The sequence below is a fragment of the Scleropages formosus genome, chromosome 23, assembly GCF_900964775.1.
Source record: "Scleropages formosus chromosome 23, fSclFor1.1, whole genome shotgun sequence".
NCBI classification, from domain to species: domain Eukaryota; kingdom Metazoa; phylum Chordata; class Actinopteri; order Osteoglossiformes; family Osteoglossidae; genus Scleropages; species Scleropages formosus.
Genome location: NC_041828.1, coordinates 10,443,523 through 10,466,123, shown reverse-complemented (window position 1 = coordinate 10,466,123; position 22,601 = coordinate 10,443,523). Strand labels below are relative to the sequence as shown.

The 22,601-nt window shown below is 50.9% G+C and overlaps 1 protein-coding gene across 4 annotated transcripts in view; it reads right to left on the bottom strand.

The window, feature by feature from the left end:
• Nucleotides 1–22,601, bottom strand: part of znf516 (zinc finger protein 516) — a 43,091-nt gene that overhangs the window by 4,148 nt on the left and 16,342 nt on the right. For 2 of the 4 annotated variants that reach the window (XM_018750286.2, XM_018750287.2), the window contains exons 2-4: nt 7,709–9,707; nt 3,149–4,384; nt 582–686 (exon numbers count right to left, since the gene is read on the bottom strand). In XM_018750286.2, the coding sequence (XP_018605802.2) occupies nt 582–686; nt 3,149–4,384; nt 7,709–9,479 (3,112 nt within the window). In that variant the 5' untranslated portion in view covers nt 9,480–9,707. Of the gene's footprint in view, nt 1–581; nt 687–3,148; nt 4,385–7,708; nt 9,708–14,806; nt 14,863–22,601 lie in introns of those variants that run through there. The other 2 variants (XM_029248186.1, XM_029248187.1) reach the window with 2 other exon arrangements.

The following is a 22,601-nucleotide window of genomic DNA, read 5'->3' as shown; positions in this document are numbered from 1 at the left end:
TTTGCGGGATTAATCCCTCGGATGTCGACAGGGAGCGGCCGACGGGAGCCTCGCAACGGCAAAGGGACACGAGGATTTCTTTTCGCTGCCGTCTTTTGCTTCTCGCCCGCGTGCAAACGGTGCGATAATTATGTCGAAATGGACATCTGATGCTTGCGGTGCTGGTGGCCGCCCTCCTCATCAGTATGCACAATTACATCTCCCAGACTGACATCTGATTAATAATGTATACAATTTTTCACAGGTCAGTATCACACGCAAATATGATGATGTTTGTTCAGGGGGGAAAAAAAAAAAAAAAAAAAAACAACTGTCATCCAAGGACAAAAAATACACACAGAGACAAAGACACACTGCCTATTTTATGTATGTGCAAAAATATGTGTATAATATGCATATAAAACTCGCACCCTGTGCCTTCAGGATAGGCTCTGGACCACTGCGACCCACCGGATATGCGCGCGCGCGTGCGTTTGTGTGTGCGTGTGTGTGCGTGCGTGCATAATAAATATATTTTTCTACAGATATTTTTTCCTCGTCGTTCCCCTTGCACGGCGTACACGCACGTCTCTCTACCCTACCTGTGTGGGACCTCATGTGGGTGCGGAGGTGGCTGGGCTGGCCGAAGCTCTTGCCGCACTCCTGGCAGGGGTAGTCCCCTTGGCGGACCAGCGACCTCAGTATCCCTGCGGTCGACAGAGCGGGGCGGGAGGGGCGGGGGATAAACAAGTTAAAGATAAAGAAGAAAACACATCTGGGTGGAAAAAAAATGGAGCGAAGGAAAGCCCATTAGTATGTCTAATGTGTCATTATGGGAGGCTACCTTCAGGGCCTGGATGACAACTGTCAGACTGCATCACGGTAGGGGCTGACAGCTCCGACGCACGCAGGCGCATAAATTACAGTGAATTAAAAGCACGGCCCTGTGATGTGCCCGCTCCGCCGCAGCAATGTCACATGTCAGGTGTGCGCACCCCCCCGCCACCACCCTCCCCGACCCGGCCCGAGTCCCCCACCCCCCCTCCGTCGCCGGAGCAGCTGGATGCGCTTTTCCCAGCCGTCACCCCGGCTCTGTCGGCCGCCGGCATCACGCCGAATCAAAGTGACGCGCGTACGGCAGGAGACGCGGCGTGTAGGTAATGGGGATCGAACCGGCGCCGCTCCCTTGGTACCCAGCTACCACCCAGGGGGGCCTCTCCGGTGACTGCAGAGGGAAAGGAACCCCATCACCGCCGTCGCCACCCCCCCCCAACCCCAACAAATCCAACAAACCCAACAAACCCCCCGCCTACCTGCCTGCCACTGGCACCGTGACCCCGCCATGGGCACAGACAGCCGTGACTGAGCGTGTCACCGGCAGGACGGTGGCGCTGCGCCCTTCCGCTGGCCTTGCCATACATATTCCCAGACCCATTAGCATTCATGGAAAGGCACTAATGAAAGGGGGAAAACAGGACCGAAAAAAGCCATTTTCGAAAGGTCACTTTATTGTATGTGACTCAAAGGGCTAAAAAGGAGCGTGACGATATCTCCCCCGACATCTGACAGAAACCTCATCTGTCTCGGAGCGCGGCTCCTCCTTACAGTGGGGCGAAGCGTGGCGAGGCTGCTTGTTTCAAATTTTCTTACTTGACCTCGGGAAAGAAGCCTTTCACGAAGGCATGAAATATGGATTTCGTAATTGCGCTTTTTTCCGAAGCAGCTGGTGCCTTAATTCGGACGCGCGCCTCGCGCTCCGGCTGGCGCGTTACATATTCGTATCGCCGGGCCGCTTCCCGAGCAGCTGCGACCCTTCAGCGGGGCCGAGGGAAGCCCGTCGGCGGCAGGGGCCGAGGCGCCGTCGCGGAGGCGCGCGGAGATGAAGACGTCGCCCGGCGCCTCCGTCGGCCTCGCGCGCGCGCTCGACGTTCGGGCCTCTCCGCGCGCATATGCTGCTCCCGCGCAGCGCTTCAACAGCCCACGCTGGCGGTGACGGGCGCGCACTGCACCCCGGCGCTCCGAGCTCATTTACATGTACTGCGCTCCCTTCGCAGATGCTCCCCTCCACGGCGACACGCAGCCATCGTTGACGCGAACGTGGCTCCCGCCGCTATCAAGAGCGCTAGCAGTGCTACGTACAGTATGTACACCGCACTAGACTGCCTGCGGTCCCTCAGCCATCTGTACAGCGCAGCAACGTAACACGCACACACACAAGGGGCAATTCAGATTGTCTACGAGACATGACTTTGGAGGGCACAAACTCAATGCAGGCGGAGTTAAGCGCACAGCCAGGGACGGCCGGTAGCGCAGCGGTTAGAGCTGGGGCCTTTGGACTCAACCGTCGCAGGTTTAAACCTCACCTCTAGCTGTAGTACCCTTGAGCAAGGTACTTACCCTAAAATTGCTCCAGTAAAATTATACATCTGTATAAGTGGGTAAATAATTGTAAGCATCTTAATATTGGAAATTGCTTTGGAAAAAAGCGTAAATGTAACCCACATACAGGACGGGAGCCCGAAGCGGCAGTTCTACATGCCCATAGTTATTCACGGGTGTCACCTGGCCCGCGTTTCTTGACGCGGGAGGCCAAGGGACGGACCCCAGCGTTTGCCACTCATTTAGCACATGTCACGGAGGGAACCCTAACGGAGTTACAGGAAGCGCAGGATCGCGGAGCGGCAGGAGGGAACTCCGGTCAACGCCGGGTCACGGCGACAGCCTGACGGGAGCCTCCTGGGTCTGGAGACGTTTTATTCTGGCGACAGACGTAAAAGCATGTCGCATCGAGGGCACCAGCGAGAAACGCACGTCCGCTTCTCCTCTGCCCCATCACCACCCCACTCTACCAGCAGGGGGCGGCATTTGCTGCCTGTTGGCCTTCCGGAAAACTCCAGGGGAAGGATGACCTTTCGGTGCCCTGTGAACCGCGCTGCGGTCAGCTTGAGACAGGCGGTCTGGATGTCGTAATGCAGGTAACAGAGAGAAATCTTTGCAAATGGATAATTGAAGAAAATGCAAGTAAAGAGAAATTATGTGGGGAAGGAAAAAAACCATTGTATCTTTGAAATTGTCATTTGAATTTGTAACACGAGGGATGAATGTAAATGACACTGTGAATGTGGATGGGTCTGATGGGGTGGCGGGGGCGGGGGATCACATAGCCTACCTGTGTGGTCCAGCGCACTACCGGTGAGGCCCCCCCAGCGCTGGTACAGGTTCGTCAGGCCATGGGAGTTGCAGCTCTTCAGGAAGCCAAAGATGCCCCCAGGAGGCTCCGCTATGTCCGTGGACGGCTCCTTCGTCACCTGGGTCAGAAAGGGCGGTGCGTCAAGCAGGGCGGAGCTCCGTGACCAGGCAGCGCCCGAGCCGGGGGCGGCCCGTGGGTCCGCGCCATGCCGTGGACCGTGAGTCTCCTGCTGGTTGTGGGTCCTGCCTGGGAGAGGGTGGGAGGAGAGGGTCGCGCCCCTGGCGTTCTCAGACAGGGCATGCTTGCTGGAGAGCATGAAGCCCAAGCCCTCCCGGGGCAGCGAGAACCTCTCCAGCTGGCTGCTGCCTTTGGGGCTGCCGGTTCTCCGAGGGCATCCCGCAGCGCTCTTCTCCGGTGCAGCCGCCGAGTCTGCTGTTGGGTGCGGCTCCAGCCGGGGTCTCGATTGCATCCCCTCCTCCGCGCTGTGCTTGCTGGCTTTGTGTTTTTTAGCAGGATGCAAGGGTGACTTAGAGGGCGGCGCTCTGGACACTGAGCTGGAGTCCCTGTTGGACGAGCTGCTGCTGGACTCTACACTCCTGCTCTTTCTGGAACTGCCGGGGACTGGGGGGCGGGTGCGAGGAACCCATGTGGGGGGAAGCGGCGGGCATTCCTGTCCATCCAGTGCAGGCGGGGGTCCCGTACGCCTCTTAGGGGTCCACCGGGCCGCCGGGGTGCCACCGTTGGCTTTGTGATAGACACGCTGGTGGATCCAGAGCACCTCGGGGTAGCGGGTGACAAAGGGGCAGCTGGTGCACTGGTGCGTCACCATGGAGCCTTGCAGGCGGGATCCGACCCCGGCCGTTTGGCTCCCAGCCTGCAGAGTCAGGTTGAGCGGGACCGAGTCCACCTTGCCCCGAGTTCTGGTCCCATTCTGCATTTCGGCTGCGCTCCCAGCAGCCCCCCCTCTGGGGGACGACGGCACCGGGGGCTCCTGCAGGAGAGCCTTTTTCAGCTTGGGGAACTCCGTGCCCTCTCCTGCTCCCGCAGGCAGAGAGCCCGCACCTTCGCCCTCTGTGGACTTGGGTTCAATTTGGTTCGGTCTCGAGGACGAAGGCTCGCCGCCCTGCTCTTTATGGTAGAGCTTCACATGCGAGAGCCAGGAGGAGAGGTCTGTCGTCACAACATTGCAGCGGTTGCAGATGTATGGCTTTTTATCTGGGGAGGACACACACAAAAAGACACTTTAACATGCTCCCCTGAACGGTGTGCTGCATTAATAAAAAAAAACTTGTTTTATCACTACACAGTTACACCTGCACAGAAGTTGATCGTCTAAGTACACTTCTTTTAAGGGAAAAATCAGTTTTGTTAACTGTTCTCGTTACCTTACAGCTGTCGTCCTGCCAGTAACTACACTGCCAGAATTATTTCACAGACAGATGTTCAGAGGGTATTGAGTATCTCAAACCCCCAGCCCCAGATTTACATTTCCCAAGTGAGAACGTTAGAAAGGATCTTGTTTCATAAAATGCACTCAGCGAAATAAATCCAGGAGGGAAAGCAAAAAAATTATCGCAACGACCAGGTTCCGCCACTAGGTGGCGCTGCTGTATAATGCCATTTTCAAAAACAACTAGCGTTAGGAAATTTTCTCATGATTCTAGTGATTTCAGTTTGATCCAGACCTAGTGATGTTTTTTTTTTTTAAAACACAACATTTCAAATGGGTTTTGAAAGCAATATGTACTGAATTAACTGGAAGGTGAGGGATCTTGTAGTTAAATATGACAAAATTGTGAAGAATGAGCACTTTGGCAAATACCAGCAGGTGGCGTAGTGGTTACAACTGCCATCCTTGGACTTGAGTCCCACCTCCTGCTGTAGTAGTCCTGATCAAGGAAGTTACCCTGCATTACTTGAGTCAACAGCAGACTAAATGGGCAAATCGACGTCAGGATGTTAACAGCGTTGTCGTTTCGGAGAAAAGAGTCCACTAAATAAATACATGTGAGCGGATGTGTGCAGCTGTATAAAAGAGCGCGATGACAAATCGTGGACTCAATATTTGACAACAACACCCTACCCAACAGTCCAGAAGAACGTGAGAACGAGAAGCACGCGGTGGGCCTCACTCTCGTGTGTGTTTATCAGGGACACTTGTTTACACCACTGCAAAGTGATGTGAGGAAAGTGCTGGAAACATCAACAGGCAAGCTGACCTCACCGTGGAATTCATTCAGTTTACTCATTAATCTGACTTACACCGGTAGGCTTGTGCTCTACACTACCCGCAGTGATTTACACGCCAGGGTAATTTTTACTGCATCAGCCCTGGGAGGATGCCTTGATAAAGGGTACTGCATCAGAGGTGGGATTCAAACTCAGGTGCTCTGATTGGAGGGACAGCTGACAGTGTACCGGTTACAGCTGCTGCCTTTGAACTCAGAGGTCGCAGGTTTGAGTCTCACCTTCGGCTGTAGTACTTTCGAGCAACGAACTTACCCCAAATTGCTCCAGTAAGATTAAACAGCTGTCGAAATGGGTAAATAACTGTAAAGTACCTTAACACTGTAAGTCACTCTGGAGCAAAGCACCAGCTAAATGAGTAACTATAAGGTGAGTGCTCCAACCACTGTGCCACCTGCTGGCTGCTGATGGAATATAGTTGAAGAGATCAGCACCACTGAATGAAGCTCATGGGACACAGTGTAATGTTCACTGGGGTGGGAACCAAGACACCATGTGTGGCACAAGCAGATTCATGAGTTTATCTTCTGTCCTCTGAGAAAGCAGGGCACAGCAGACACCCCCCAAGAGCAAGCCCAAGGTGAGGGTGTGTTTACCGAGGTACACCTTGGTCACAAAGAGTCTTTCCTCACTACAGCTGCTGTATGTGGGGGAGGAAGGGGAAGCAGAGCAGCCAAACTGCCCTGAGGTGTGTTTTCTGGGGGAACATGTGGACAAGATACGTATCGCTAAGGCCCTGAAGAGCGGCCGGTCACATGACCCAGGAAGGGGCGGAGTGTATCCACAGGAGCAGGACATGAGCCCACTGCTGTCAAAGGGGTAAAGTGGTTCAGAGGCAACCCTCTTTGTGTGTGTGTGTGTGTGTGTGTGTGTGTGTGTGTGTGTGTGTTCTCCTATGAATCAGTCAGGCTACATGTCAGAGATTTAGGGAAAAGCCATGTTACCACATGAAGCCCCTTTAAATCACCTCCGTTACCATGGTACCCATCTCCAACCCATATGGAATTCCAGTCCTGCTACTCTACAGTTCGAAGCTGTGTCTCGGAGAGGAAGTCTGACCAAAAAAGGTAAGTGGATTTTTACAGAGACATTCGTTTGGGGGGGGGTTGGGGGGGGGGGGGCGACAATATATACTGAGTGTAGTTTCCTGTGGCAGGATGTGCAGAAATAGCTTTACAATTATAGCTGAAGAAAACTTGTAAAATGTACATTTTGGTAATGAGCTCATTCAAGTACACAACTTTCAGTCTTTATAAATGAATTATTACCTAATGAAACTTAAACAGTCTGCGTAAAACGGTTCCGTTCAGCGTACAAAGAACATAAAACAACCACTGTAACAACTTCTTTTCTAATACCTTTATTTGCATCCTATAATATTATGCCTTTTGGTAGTAAAAATAAGAAGGCATACTTTGATCATTTAAATGCATTAATAATATCTGGGGAAAATATAACTTATGTAAAGCTAAATAAATGTCTTTTAAAACACAACATGCAGGCTATGCAGTGTCATATGGTTCCTCCGTGTGTGTGAGTGTGTTTCGGGGAGGGAAGCGCGATGCAGTCCCACTTTTGACCACAAGGTGTCATGAATTTCCACTATTGAAAAAATTCAACTCACACGAGCTCCAAAAGTGACAAAAAAAACATTTCCCAGCAACTTCTGATTTAAAATGTCAAAAAGTCATAATCTGTGGTTTGGTAATTAAGCTGTGTGACAGATCTTACAAATGTAGGTAGTTTTAACGGGGAATGCAGCAAACAGTTGCTGCAAGGCCTACCGCTTTGGTTGTCAGCCAACCGTGTCGACATACAAGAAGAGAAGACAATTTGGCAACTGGGTGGAACGAGAGGAAGATTCATTAATTTGACACATATCCGAAGTGAAACACGCTGCACTTTCAAGCTCAGGCAAGATTTGTACATGTTACCGAATACTGAGTCACCACAGCTTTAGACAAAACATTTGCTAAGGTTCTTATAGCTACATAACGACCCGCTGAAGAAAACATAAATGGTTAAACGGTGAACATTAAATGAACATATTTAAATGAGTTCGGAACACGTCCTTAAATTTCACTTAGGTCCTCTAAGAATATATTTCTAAATATCTGCAACGACCGTTTTCACGTGGAGAAAGCATCAATTCAAAGGCATTAAACATGACCGTTTCTGTGCTTATGAGCAAAGTCAGCAGTCCGGGGCAGTCCGGTGCTATGGAAATGGGACGGAAACGGGATACTGTGTCATCACTCCCCTGTCGCTAATGAATACCAATGAATTCCTTACCTAGAGAGGCGTCGCCAGCTGTGTCCTCTCCCACAACGAAGGGGGGCGAGTCCTCGCACCCGGGAGTGCTGGGGCGGCTGGCAGATCCCGACTCGGCCTCACTGGCAGAGCCCAGGCGCTCCCCCTGGCCTCTGCTCTCCCCTCCCGAGCGGGCATCCTTGCGGTGCATGCGCGAATGCAGCACCATCTGGTGGTGGGTGCGGAACACCCTGCCGCATTCGAAGCACTCGGCGCTCTTGCTCTGGGAGGCCCGCCGGCTCTGGCGGGACGGTGGGCGGTACTCGGCGTCGCTCATGCTCTCTGGGCTGACCTCTCCGACGCAGGAAGGGCTCGGCTGGCAACTGCTCCCGCCACTGCTGCGGTGCTGATGCCGGGCGTTGTTTCCGTTGCTTCGCCTCCTCTGTCCGCCAGAGGTGCTGTGGCACCCAGGTTCTTGCCGGCACCTCTCCGGTCCCACTACGGTGTACTCACCTTTCTCTTCATCGTAGGCCACGTCGGCATCTTCCAGCACCTCATCCCAGCCCAGGTATCTCCCGGCATCCGAGACCTCGGCCACTCGGCCCTTGGTGGTGAGCTGCCAGGCCTGGTAGCTACAAACTGGGTCAAGCTCCGGAATGCGCTTCCCCAGCGTTTCCTCCATGGGACTGTCTTTGGCTGCAGCTGGTCTTAGGTTCAGGCCCTCCATGAAAAGCTTCTTGGCGGACGACGAGTCCAAGTCGTCACTGGATTTCCTGCGGCTGTGAGGCCTCTTGCCGTTTATCCTGTGGGCGTGAGTGTGGACCCTCTCGTGTACCTGCAGGCTCTCCTGATCATGGAAGAGGTTCCCACACCGCGAGCAGATCTCAAAGAGGCACAGTCCATTGACCATGGCCGTCTCGTCCTGCACCACGTCGTTTATGGTGGCCGCCGGTTCCGAGTCGCCTTTGGCCTTTCCCCGGCCGCCGGCCTTGGAGCCGTGGGTCTTCATGTGGCTCCTGAGGAACCAGGCCTCACGGAAACGGCGACCGCACACGTGGCAGCAATGCTCCGTGGAGGCCAGGTGCTTCTTCGTGTGAGCCTTGAGGAGCCAGGCCTGGCCAAAGACCTTGTCGCACAGCTTGCAGGGGAAGGGCCCCTCGGACTGCCCGTCCGGGCCAGCCTCTCCATCGACCGCCTCCGGCACGGCTGCCTCTACGGTGATGTGCATCTTCTCGATGTGGCAAAGCAGCTGGTCCTCACGCATGACCACAAAGCTGCAGAGCCGGCAGCGGTAGGGCTTGTGAAGCTGCGCGTGCCGTTCCAGCTCTTCTCGGCTGCCCAGTTTCCTCTTGCAGAGGGCACATCGCAGCGCAGCCCTGTCCCTCTTGGCACCCTTGGAGGGCACCTTGTCTCCGTCATCGTCCTTGGCGCCGTCGTGCAGCACGCCGTTACAGGCGGAGGTGCTCTCGGTGGGGCTGGCGCATGCCCCCAGGCCTTCGGACACGCCGGCCTCCGCCAGTTCACCGTCCGCTTCCTCGAAGCCGTGGCTCAGAGTGCCCAGCTTGTGGCCACGGATGTGCAGCTTGAGGCTGCCCTTCTGGGAGGCACGGTGCTCGCAGTAGGGACACTTGTAGGGCCTCTCGCCGGTGTGCTTGCGCATGTGCTGCGACAGCGAGCTCTGGAAAGGGAAGCTCTTGCCGCAGATGTTGCACGCGTAGCAAAGGGACTTGTCCTGGTCAGCTCTGCCCCCTTTCATTTTGCTCTTGTCCACAGAGGCCTCCAGCTTCTCCGTCTCAGCCTCGCCCGGGTTCATGGCCACCGCCGGGCTGCTCGCTATCTGTAATGATCTGTCAGGTCCGACACCACGACGCCCAGGTCCCGCTTCCTGTCAGTCATGCGCCGCCTGCTGATGTCTTCTTCCCAAATGTCATTATTGATTTCTCCTGGATTCTTCCTTCACATTAACTCCGCTTTGGTGTTTGACATGTGTGTGATTTCCGACACAAGCATCACACACCCATGGCTTTGTTCATTCTGGGAGCTGCGCAGGAAAAAAAAAAAAAACAAGAGAAAGATTTGAAACAGGCACCGACCCAGCATTCCACTTCAGTGTCTGAGTCAGCTCTTCAGTTTTCATTCATCTTCTCTTTACGTGAGAAGATGCGTGTGAGGCACCCTACACATACCGTGGTAAATGAATGCCTCTCTCCCTCTTTTTTACAGACTGTGACCACAAATTTAGAGCATAAAATGGGAGCAGCGCTCGGTGGAGTGATCTTTGAATTATGAAAAGGCAATACGGTGATGATTGTTTGTGTTGGGCTTTGCGGATCTGAGATACATAAACATTCGAGAGGCCTTCATACGGGCAGCTGATTCAACAAATGCAAGGCATGGCGAGACAAAACACTGACATCAGCACGACACAGCTCCGCCACGGCGAGGCCGCTATGGATGCGCGGTGCAAAATTCCAAACGCTTCGTGTCTCATTCACACAACTGTGAAGGTCTTTGACATCCTTCATCCAGGATCCCGCGCTCACTTTAGACACCAAGGTGAGAAAACAAGAGCTTTAAACATGAGACAATCTGATTTCAACGTTAAGAACCGCAGAGAGAAGCAACGGGAATAAAGAAACTTTGCTGCTTGAAATTTCAATGCACAGCTCATTCTGCCTCGTCCTCAACCAACCAAGGAAAAAGATGTATTATTACACCAAGGTGACCGGGTGGTTCAGCAGGTACCGCTGGCATCTCACAGCCGCTGAGCTGCGAGTTCAGAATTTGTGGGTTTGAATCAGTGCTCATTCTGTGCGAAGTTTGCATGTTGTGTTTCAGGTGAATTAATGACTCTGAATTGCCCTGTGTGTGCGTGCGTGCGTGCGATTGCCCTGCGATGAATGCCTTATGCCCTGTTTTTAAGAATAGATTCCGGACCATCGCAACCCCTACCCAGGACACAACGATTAAAATGGGTGTTGGATGCATTGCTTTGTTACTATCATCATAAATACATATTATCACAAAATTTGGTATGGCAACATGGGGATATTGTCAACTATGAAGCTACAAAGTAACACTGGGATGCAAACTGTCCGCTAATTCCCAATTTACCTTTAAAATGATTTTTTTTCTCGATTTAGCCTCAGTTCGACTCACATACTCAAGCACCGTATCGCGCCTGCAAACACTCACAGCGCACCATTGCTTTGCCGCGTTCCCAGGGCTGCTCAGTGCCAGGAAGGATTAAGACTAAATACACTAATCAATTACGCAGCATATTAACGTACAAATAAGCAGGGCTAAATGATAGGATGCGTATACACAATTTCCTTTTCCAGCAAACCAATAGGCAGCAGTAGTCATCATTCTCTATCAGTGTCTAGACCATGAGTGCGATGACATCCTGAGCGTGAACCCCCCTCCATGCCCAGTCTCCTACGGCGGAAAGAAGCTCAGCGACACACTGGCGGATCCTCAGTCATCCACTCACTCCTGTCATATTTCACAGAAAGGGGCAGTGTCAAAAAGTTGATACGAGACCCATGACAAAACAAAGGAAAATCAATTCCATAAAGGGCAAGCTGGCTTTCAAATAAATACACAGAGGCAGAACGTCATCCAAAAAGATAAAGACCGTAAAACTGTAAAATGAATTGGTTTATTTTTATTATTATTATTATTGATGATGATGATGAGGATGATGAGAGTGTTCTAAATTCTCAGCACCAAATCAGAAGAGTGACTCCACACCACACACGACAGCTCTACCACAAACCCGAAGGAATCCCGAATGCTGGACTCACAGCCGAAGGTGCGCGTTGTCTGCTGGTCTGTCGCATGGATGTGGAGGATCTTGGGTTCAAATGAAATTTTTGGTTTAGTCTCAAGCAAAACACTGGCACTAGCACTAATAAAAACTGGCATTATATATGGGTGGATGAATGACAGTGAGGGATAAATTAGGGGCACTTAGTTAAACATGACCCAGGTTTCAATCCTACTCCCACTGTGGTACAACTGACTAAAGTTCTTACCCTCAACAGATACACACACACACACACACACACTTTCAGAACCGCTTGTCCCATACGGGGTCACGGGGAACCGGAGCCTACCCGGTAACACAGGGCGTAAGGCCGGAGGGGGAGGGGACACACCCAGGACGGGACGCCAGTCCGCCGCAAAGCACCCCAAGCGGGACTCGAACCACAGACCCACGGAAGAGCAGGACCCGGTCCAACCCACTGCGCCACCGCGCCCCCCCTCAACAGATATAGTAAACATTACCCTGCTGTTTAAATAGGCACATAATTGTGAGCATCTTACTGGCAAACATACAAACTTAACAGTGTCTGTTAGTGGTAAGAGCTGCCATGTTTGCACTCAAAGGTCACAAGATTCCCACTTCAGGCTGTTGTACCCTTGAGCAAGGTATTTTTACCTTAAATTGCTCCAGTAAAAATTACCCAGCTGTATAAATGGGTAAATACTTGCAAGTTGCTTTGGAGAAAAGTGTCAGCTAAATGAATAAATATAACGTTGGAGACTAACATCAGCAAAATGAATAACTAATAAGAATGAATAGATATGGCCTTTAAGCAGGCCAGCTGATAAAGCTGTAATCTCCTCTTCCTATTATTTTGAAACTTATCAATGACTCTTCTATATGAAACAAAGATGCGATTCAGAGCACAATCAAATAATTGGGCTCAAACTCCAGCGGATAATGAAAAATCTTTACCAGCGGAAGCATTTCCAAAGCACTCCTCCCAGCTAATAATGTTTCCAGCAAACTGTGAGCAGAGGAGACGGAGAGCAGGCATAAAAGAACTTGAGATCAACAACTTGTGAAACCAGCGTCCTGGACTACATCACCTCGTGTCGCAGCAGAGTGGCGGAGAAGGCGAGATGTTTGAGAACTCGGTTGAAGGGTTCCTGTTGTGACTCCAGAGCTGGGTTACAGGCAGCCAGCCATACTCTGGTACAGAGCGTCCATTCACCGCCGCGGTGCGGTCCACAAGCACGTGCTCATTTCGCCGGCAGACCTCCTCCCCATGTGCTTCGCCTGGGGGGAATAGGGGCGCTCATCACGGACCACCGCCCCACCGCCGTGTGAGACTCACCCCACCCACCCGTGATGCTCAAAACTGCGATCGCTTGTGCTGCCTTGGACCTAGGAGTGCTTGAGGATGGGGGCGTAATCCAAAAGCGGAATCTGCTCCCTGCTGGATCAGATAAAGCCGAGTGAACGATCCAGCCCAGCTCTGATACCGGGGAGCTTCGACCGCACCGAGTTCCTCACTCGAGACAAATCGCCCAGCGTCGCTGCCGATTAACCGGAGCCCGTAGGGCGGAAACACGGTGCGGCAAAAACCTACGGGTTTACAGTGACTTGCGGGGACTGCAGGGACTCATTTCTGGAGGAGCGAAAGCTTTGGAGGGAACGGAATGATCTTCGCGCTCCTCAAGGCTCCTTCTTCCAGTCTTTGAAAAACCTTGCGGCGCCGCAGTTTCCTTGTGTTCTCAGCTCACCTCTGCACCACTTCTTTCCCAGTCAAACATCACAGAAAACCTCCTTTCCATTTTCTCAGCAGGGCCTCTATTGTTTTTCGGATCGAAACGTTTTGAGCACCAAAGACCAGCCTGCTGATGCGGCCAGCGCTGCGAGTTAAACATGTCACCCATGCACCAGTCACATGTTCCCTAAATTGGACTTTAATGAGATTAGCTTCAGCTAGAAAGAACGCTGTAGGTCCTGCGCTGATGATGACCCTTTCCCGTAAGAAAGCCTATTGCCATCAACGCTGCGTCCCGCGCACCGAATTCCACGCCGCGAGCCGTCTCGGGTTTTCACTGACGCGCTCGTGCGAAAGAGCCCTTGCGCTTGAGCGTCGCACGAAGGAGAAGAGGAATTATTGTGGAGAGCAGGCCCACGCCCTTCAAGGCAGGAAACCGTGGTGTTTACTTTCTTTTCACAACTGGTAAGACCGTTAGCAAACACATTCAATGCTTTTTCTTTGTTTTCAGTCGATGCACCACAGGGTCCTGGTGTACATACCTCCATCGCCAACCGGTCCATTCATTCTACATTTAGCCGACCCTTTTCTCCAAAGCGACTTACGATGTTAAGGTTACGATTACTACAAGCTTACAATTATTCAGCCATTTACACAGCTGGGTGATTTTTTTTACCGGAGCAATTTAGGGTAAGTACCTTGCTCAAGGGTACTACTTTGGGTCCAAGGCAGCAGCTTTAACCACTTCGCTACCAGCTGTCCCAGCTATATGGGCATTAGAGATCCGGTGTGTCTGACCCACATACCACCAGAACGCTCCACATGAGCACCTCAGCAATCGCCCAGTTAAGATGAGCAGACCCTTAGTGCCGGCAGTAAGCGCTGGCGGAGCCAGGCCCCCCGAGCTCCAACGGCCGGACGGAGCGCGAGACGCCACGTATGAAGCCGCGCGTGAAAACCGCACATTCAGCGCCGGGGAGAAGAGCGGTGGCAGCAGGCTGAGGCTGAGGCTGAGGCCTCCAGGCCTGTCTGTTCTCAGACCAATCGATAATCCATTACGAACAAACTGCATTTCATCTCCCACATCCAGGGAAAAAGAGACAAAGAGTGTGACTGGAGGCCCCACCACAGAGAGCAGAGGGAGAAATAATATTTAGAAGGAATGCATGCACGAAGGGCGATCGGCTCAGCTGCGGCGGACGCCCGTCCCCGCGGATGCCTTTCAATCACACACGAGGAGGGAGATTAAGTGAATCACAGCACTCGCTGCTCTACGCCTATTTCTTCGGTGATTCACGAGCCCGGGATGCAAACGACGACGACAAACTCACTGTTAAACGTCCGCACGGTGCTCCGCACTCGTAGCGACGACGCGTCTTATTCGGGCTTGAGAAAAGAAAGGACGAGCACGTTTTCGCACGGAGATAAAGATAAAAAGCCAGAACAGCCCTAATTGCAGTGCTTGACTCTGGAAACTTCTCGTATCTCTGTGGCACGCTGGGCCTTTATCGCAGCACACACATCCCGCCCTCTTCCAACTGCACTACGGCTTGTTTTCGGCTGCGCTGCCACAACGGAGGGGCTTTTTTTTTCTAGACGTGGTCCTTCCCCGACAGCTTACCTCGACGCCGCTGACCCAAATTCCCACCGTCAGTCGATCTCGGGGCTCCGTCAAACAAGACCACAACATTTTTCAAATTGAGCAGCTGATGTCAGGGGAGCTTCAGAGAAGCATCCTGTTTACAAAGGTGACCCGCTGCCGGGAATTGCACTGCAGCACATGTGTAAGAGCGAGATAAGAAGGATTTCTTACACCGTTGAACATGTGTACTATTTTCTTATTAAACTTCAGAATGTCACTTCACTGTATAGTGCCATTTTGGAGGGCTCTGTAAATGACACCTTGCATCAACAACCACTTTTTCCTTCCCATATCAATTATTTTACGAGCCCAAAAAAGAGGGACAGCGTTATCGAATTACTCACGGAATTTACACATTGCAACGTGACTGTCAATAATCACCCACTTGTTTCTTGCCTCTGATGAAACATTAAGGTTTGCCCTCGAGTTCCACAATTACTCATTAAACCGCTGCCGTTTAATCCTGCGTATAAAAAAAAAAAAAAAAAAAAAAAAACAGGAGTTGCTGACTAAATAAAGTGTGAGCTTTGTGAAACAATCAGCATGGGGCACCAGCGAGCAGTGAGGATTGGGAAAAATCCAGGAACATCCAGGATGTAGGTTAAAATAAGAATAAAGGAGGTTTGCGTAAACAGCATGTTTCCTGTCTTCATGTCAGTGGTTGGAAAGTATTCTTCAGAAGTGGTGTCCAACTAAAGAAACTCGAGCAAAAGTTTAATGTTGAACACAGCTTATACATACATACATATATATATATATATATATATATATATATATATACACACACACACACACACACACACACACTGAGTGAAACCACTTCTCCCGAGTGGGGTCACGGCAAGCTGGAGCCTAACCTAGCAACACAGGACACAAGGCTGGAGGGGGAAGAGACACACCCAGGATGGGATGCCAGTCCATCACAAGGTACCCCAACCAGGACTCGAACCCCAGACCCACCAGAGAGCAGGACCCGATCAAACCCACTGTGCCCTGCCCAAATATATACAGTGTATACACACACACACACACATATATATATCTATACCTACACACACATATATATATATATATACACACAGTACATATACACATATATACATACACACACACACACACACACACACACACACACATTTTCAGAACCGCTTGTCCCATACGGGGTCACGGGGAACCGGAGCCTAACCCAGCAACACAGGGCGTAAGGGGGAGGGGACACACCCAGGACGGGATGCCAGTCCGCCGCAAGGCACCCGAAGCGGGACTCGAACCCCAGACCCACCACAGAACAGGACCCGGTCCAACCCACACCCCCTATATACATACACATATACATATATTAGGCCCTGTCATACATATACATACTGTATATTAGACTAAACTTTTTTTATCTACTTATCTTAGTTGTGTTCCTTTTGCATTTAGCCGACACACTTCGTTGTTCTCTTTTTTTTTTTTTATTTTATTAACAACTGAACAGAAGAGAGCCAGAACCAGAATATAGAGGAAATAAAGATGCAAATAAATGCGACACGAGAGCAAAAACGTACAATACTCAACAGAAACGGTGCAAAGTTCGCGAGGCTTACGACGCACATCAGACGTTGAGTTTTCCAGCGTAAGCCACGCAGCTCCGTCATCCACACACCAAGCGTGCTGTTTTTCAACAACACAGACAAGCGGTGGCAGAACATGAGAAATAAACAGAGATGTAACGATCAGTGTTAGAAGGCGTGAAGCTGTAAGTGTCCAAAGCCGACCAGCTGGCTGCGACCAAAGGCTGGCAGCGAGGACGTTCTCCGCATCGCGCGCCCCAGCGGGGTCCGAGGCTCCTCGCCGCACGAGTCCCGAAGGGCCGCCCCGGAGCTGTCACAACACCTCATGTCCGCACCTCAATGGGACAGCGGGGGTCGGGGGCGCCCCTTGTCGCGGAGGGAGCGCGGGCCCAGCCAAGGGCCCTGCCGGGAGACGTCTGGGCAGCGGCGCACAAAGAGAAAGCCGGGCCGCGCGGGCCGTCCGCTCGAGAGGCCGAGCGCCCTAAAGTCGCGAACTCGCTCGCTCGTTCCCTCAAACGGATCGGCGGGCGAGGAGGAGGGGTGCGACGGCAGGTGTCCGGCCCGCCGCTGTCAGATTAGATTTTGGAGGGAGCGGCCGCGTGCTGCGCCGACTCAACAAGGGAAGCTCCGCGCTCGAGAGCGTAATTAAGGTCGAAGCAGAAGCAAACCGCAGGCCGGCTGTCCGCGGCGACTGTCGCCCGCGCGCCGGAAACGAACGAGCCGCGGAGATCGGGAACAGGCTCGGGGAGGAAGAGGTCGCAAAACAAGGAAACGAGAACAAAAATTACTTCTCTTACGGGTCAAAACACGTCACTCGCTAGAAACATACGCGGCGGCAGTCCTTGTCTGCGGAGCTGTTGTTACGGCAAAGCGCGGATATAAATGGGCTTTCAATTTCGTCAGGTATTGGCTACTTACACAACATTGTCAAAAATGACTGCTACTACACAGACAAATATATAATGTAAGTGTGTATATATATATATATATATATATATATATATATATATATATATATATATATACACACACACTTCCTACTGTAGGTGTGTGCATATTTAGCCGACCTTTTCTCCAAAGGAGCTTACAATGTTAAGGTTACAATTATTCACCCATTTAAACAGCTGGGTAATTTTACTGGAGCCATTTAAGGCAAGTACTTTGCTCAAGGGAACTACAGCCAGAGGTGAGGCTCAAACCTGTGGCTTCAAAGGTAGTAGCTCTAACCACTATGCTATCGGCTGTCTCACACACCCCTATATATGTACATTTGTATATTATGTATGTACATATGATATGCGCGGCAGAGCTATGCATGCATAAATATACACATATCAATTTATGTAAGTGTGTGTGTGTGTATACACACCTTTTCCCCCACTGGGTAACTGTACAGCCCTGTAAAACTCTATAATAAAGACATACTGTAGCTATTACAGTATATTCAGCTTCCCTACATAACAGCATACACTCAGTTTTTTTTTTTATTATTATTACAGATGGCGGTGTTTCATCTAAAAGATTTTGAAAACAGAGTCAACAGTAGCTATAAGAATCAACGCCCGCAGCCGGACGCCGAGAGCCGAGCGTAACACAAGCCGGATCCAGGTACAATGTGCTGGCGAGCGGGGGCCGTGACGCCTGGGTAAGCTGGGCCGGGGCAGGAGCAGGATCAGACCGAGCTCGCCCCCCCCCGGGGTCCGCCTGTCCCCGTGGGGCCCGCAGCACCGCTGACAGACAGTGAATGGCCCCGCTTCCTCTTTGTCCGCCCATTGATTACATGTGAATGAGGTACAAGAGCCCTCCAAGCCAAAATGGAGTCGACAGCTGTGAGACAATCAGCGCCATGGGGGTGGGGTGGGGTGGGGTGGGGGGACGACAACAACACCCACACCCTTAAAATAACCAACTTTCTTCTTTCCTTTCTGAAAATCCAGTCGCAGTGCAAACTCCACATGCAACAGGACACTTGTGACCCCAGCAGCCTCCTACGTTTTTCTCACGCAGCTTTCCGACCTCCGGCAGCCCCTCCGCGCCGCTGTTTGCGCTCGCGCCACGGCTCCTCGAACACGATTCCGCGTGGCAAACGAGCGCAGCCGCCACACGCGCGTCATACAGCGTTAGCGGCGGGGGAATGAACTCGAGCGGAGTCGAAGCAGCTCTGAGCCGATCTGGAAACGCAGCGATCGCGTGAACTTCCGCAGAGTTCACGTAACTGCTGATTTTGTGCGGCAACTTCCTCGGATTCGGCATCCTGAATGATTTTCTTTTTTTTTTCTTTTCCCATTTCCATACATAATGCTCCTAGACGTGCCAAGTCATGTGGTCTTGTACATAATATTATGACAATTATCCATTAGTCAGCAGATGCCTTTCTTCGGGGCTCCGGAGCACTGCCACCGACACTTACCGCTAATGAAAGAATCAATGAAGGAAAGATTTTTAGTATTTCTTTGACCAAGTTAAAATAAATACACCCTGACATAGCCCAATCCTCATCAGAATATAGCCAATATAACACTGCATTTATTACATGTTGCTGTTGTCCTTTTTGATAATGTTAGGCTTGAATGCTTGGAAACTCAAGAATATTTACCCATCTATAAGCATGGTAATGATCAAGGGTCCTATGGCAGGAATGGGACTCGGACCCAAATCATGTGACGGCACTAACCACTGCGCCACCTGCTGCGAGGACGTGAGAACGATAACGCTTTAACTGGCTTACTTGGCTTAACAGCATCACGTGACGAGTTTGGCATTTGACGAAATTGTGTTCAGTCGTCCGTCACGCGAGCGCGAAAACTGCGCCTGCGCAGCTAACGCAGCTCACGCAGAGCTTCGCACGCGGCGACGAAGAGAGGAAAACGCTTTAAAGAAACTGATAGAGGCTCGCCGAGACGCGACCAAATATCTGTCATGTCAGCTTTGAGTGTCTTAGCGGTTAATCTTCAGCAAGCAGCGTCCATCCCAAAGCTAACAGCAGGCCGAGCCCTCCGCAGACAAAAAAAAAAAAAAAAAAAAAAGAGAGAGAGACGTATGATTTTGCACAGGAAACTGTTCCTGTTTCTGCTCTCTCAAGTCTTGAGTTACCACTAGAGTAAAAATTCACAGCGCGGTGTACTATAGCTGCATTGTTTTCACGCTGGAAGGATTACTGCATTTTATCTGATTAATCTTGAAAATCCTGAGAGCAAATTAAGAACTTCATGTCTCCAAAAGCCAGTCATCCCAAGGAATGAACAAACACCGCTTGCAAAATGGGCCAAAGCTAAAGGGGGTTTGTTACTTGCACTTCGGCTAACATTTTTCCACTCGTGTCTTCGCACAAGCTGTTGTTACTGGGTTTCCCATGGTACATCAGCCTCAAACCACCTTCTTTTCGGGAATGCTGGCTACGCTGGCATATTGAACATATGTCCAAACGTGCTTCACCCCTTGAGGATTATTTTTAGAACAGAAACGAGGGCCGATCGAGAGGGGATGGGATGCGCGGCGAGCCGAGCTGCCGCTGCTCTGTAACCGGCGCTCGGCGGTCCGGCAAAAGCGCACAGACACGGGTTCGAGCCGGCAGCCCCCGCCCGCGCCACCCTGGATCCGCGAACGCCGCATCTGCCCCGCTGACGCACCGCGTGCTGGGAAGGCGGAAGATCTCTCGGACCTGGGCCCCCAGCCGCTCTCGCGTGACCGTGTGAAGGACAGATTCCTACTTCGCAGACCAACTCGGTCTCATTTCCAAGGCCGGCGCTACGATTTCTGGCACCACCCTGGGCGACAATCAGTCCTGCACCCCTTAGACTTCTATCTGGCAATTAATAAAGGTACACGCACATAAATAAATATATTAAAACAAGTATGTTTTCTGAGAAAAATATGTAAAACTTGTAAATACACACATAAAAAAAATATTTCAGATATCAATACATGCAGATCACAAAGAAGGGAAGATATATTTTGAATATATAACATTTATTTCATGTAATTATGCAAATAAAATGCATAATAATGCTATTGCTAGATATATTACACTATATGAACATTCCATATACAGAGAGCACAAACGTATCTTAAAATACTGACTAAAATCATTTTCGTGACTGAAGTTCACAGACTGACAGTTTGTTTCATAGAAAACGAAAACTACACACTTGTTACATTTCAATGACACGGAGCGGCAACGATTTTTACATTTACATTTATTCATTTAGCTGACGCTTTTCTCCAAAGCGACTCACAATGTTAAGGTGACAGTTATTACATGCTTACAATCATTTACCCTTTCATACAACATGTAATATATATAAGGTGTGAGATCTCCAATTTTCTAATAAAATTGCTGCTTTATTTTTAGGAAGTTATTTTATTCTTCTTAATATTTTCTATACGATCACAGTTTCTTTTTCGATTTTAGCCGCAACATTTGCCGCCCCCAAATCTTGGCATCCCTAGGCCGGTTCCCCGCTCTGCCTAATTATGAATCCGGCCCTGCCCATTTTACGGGGAAATTCGCAGCTCCTGCTTAATGTGCCCGCAGGTGATCGAGGAGTCAGCTGTCGAGGGACAGCGGAAGGCTGGACGACTGTTAAAGAAGAGCCGCGGGGGGGGGCACAGGTAAGCAGCAAGCACAGCGTGCGGCGAGAGGAAAGGCTCGGCACGCACATCTCGCACGGACCCCGGGAAGGTGATACCCAGCTCTTCTGGCCTCTTTTTCGGTCCCGCCGCCTTTGTTCGGAGCGCCACTGCGTCCAGTCAGCTGTCCGGCCGTTATTCGGCCAGATGTCCTGACAAGCTCAGCAAACCCGTGTATAACAGGGGCCTGAGCCGCTCAACGCGCAGATGGCAAACGCACACTGGTGCCCAGGTCACATGAGCGCGACACCTCTCGCTAAGCAACCGCTCCAGCTGAGCGTGCCTCGCGCTCTCTTTCTGTAAGTATGGCTGCGCGCGCGCGCGTGTGTGTTTTGCACAGTCATCGCTGTGTCCGCGTAGGTGTACGTGACTGTCGGTGCCTGTAAAATTCCTTTATTTAGCTGCAGAGTTAAAGCCTGCGTGTTACATCAGCGCAGCGCATGGCAGACAACAACTTGTTACTCTGACCTCAGAACAGCTGTAGCCAGGGCAGTGTGTCAAACACGCACCACAGAACACAGAACCCATTCAGTCGGACGGAGAAGATGAAAAAAATCCGTCAGCGCGCGTTTCCGAAGACTGAACGCAAAATATAAATGTACGTCGAGAACGCGTATCTCCCGGAAAGCAATCATACAGCTCCTCGGGGCTCCATTCCTTACTGCTGCAGCACTGGGAAATGTATTATAAATTGTATTATTTAATGTATAAATGTTTCCAGTAATTTTTTTAAGAAACAATTTTTCCCAAGGGAAATCTTTTCAAGCTACCGAAACGTGACAAAAATGGGCAAAATAAGTTAAACAGGCATCTGGTATTAATTTTGGACTCGGGGAAATGTGACTTGTTGGACGACAAAGTGAGAGCTGGCAATCCACCCATTACAGCTGAGTTTATGTTTGTGAGAACGAAATGTGTCGAACACTACTGTTTTTGTTTTATGAATGTAAGTATTAAGATTTTTTTTTTTGGGGGGGGGGGTCTTTAACAAAAACCAGACAAAACTTATGTTGGAAGACGTGTCGCAGTGTAACATATGAGCCCTTAGAATATTTCACCCTTTATTCCCCATACAGTATATTGAGTAGGGAGCTGAGATTTCACATCACACATTAATGCTGGTGGTCATTTAGAGTCATCTGGAGACACAATGTCCAGGTGATGGAGCACAACGGCGCACAAACAAAGAGAGCCTTGGCGCAGGATCCAGGGATTAAATTCAACACGCAAAAGGTCTGTTTTTTAATCCGATGGCACTGCTAGGCTCCGCCCTCCAGACGTGTCTGCTGGACGGTCCCCAGCAGGCGTCCACGCTCGTATGTCAAATCACCGATGTTCTCCTCGCTCCCCTGCTCACGCTCTCACAAAGCACACCCTTTTTGCCGTCGAGTCCCAGCAGCATGCCGCGCTCCGGACGACGGGTATGGGACACGACTGAGGTCACAGCTGAGGGCCTGGTAAATACGGCTTTGTTCGGTAAGATGGCTCTGGACAGACTTGAATGCCATTTACCCTACCACTGTGGGACTATACAATGGGCTGTTTCAGACCATCCTTAATTCAGTATTAGGTCTGATGAAAACTAATGG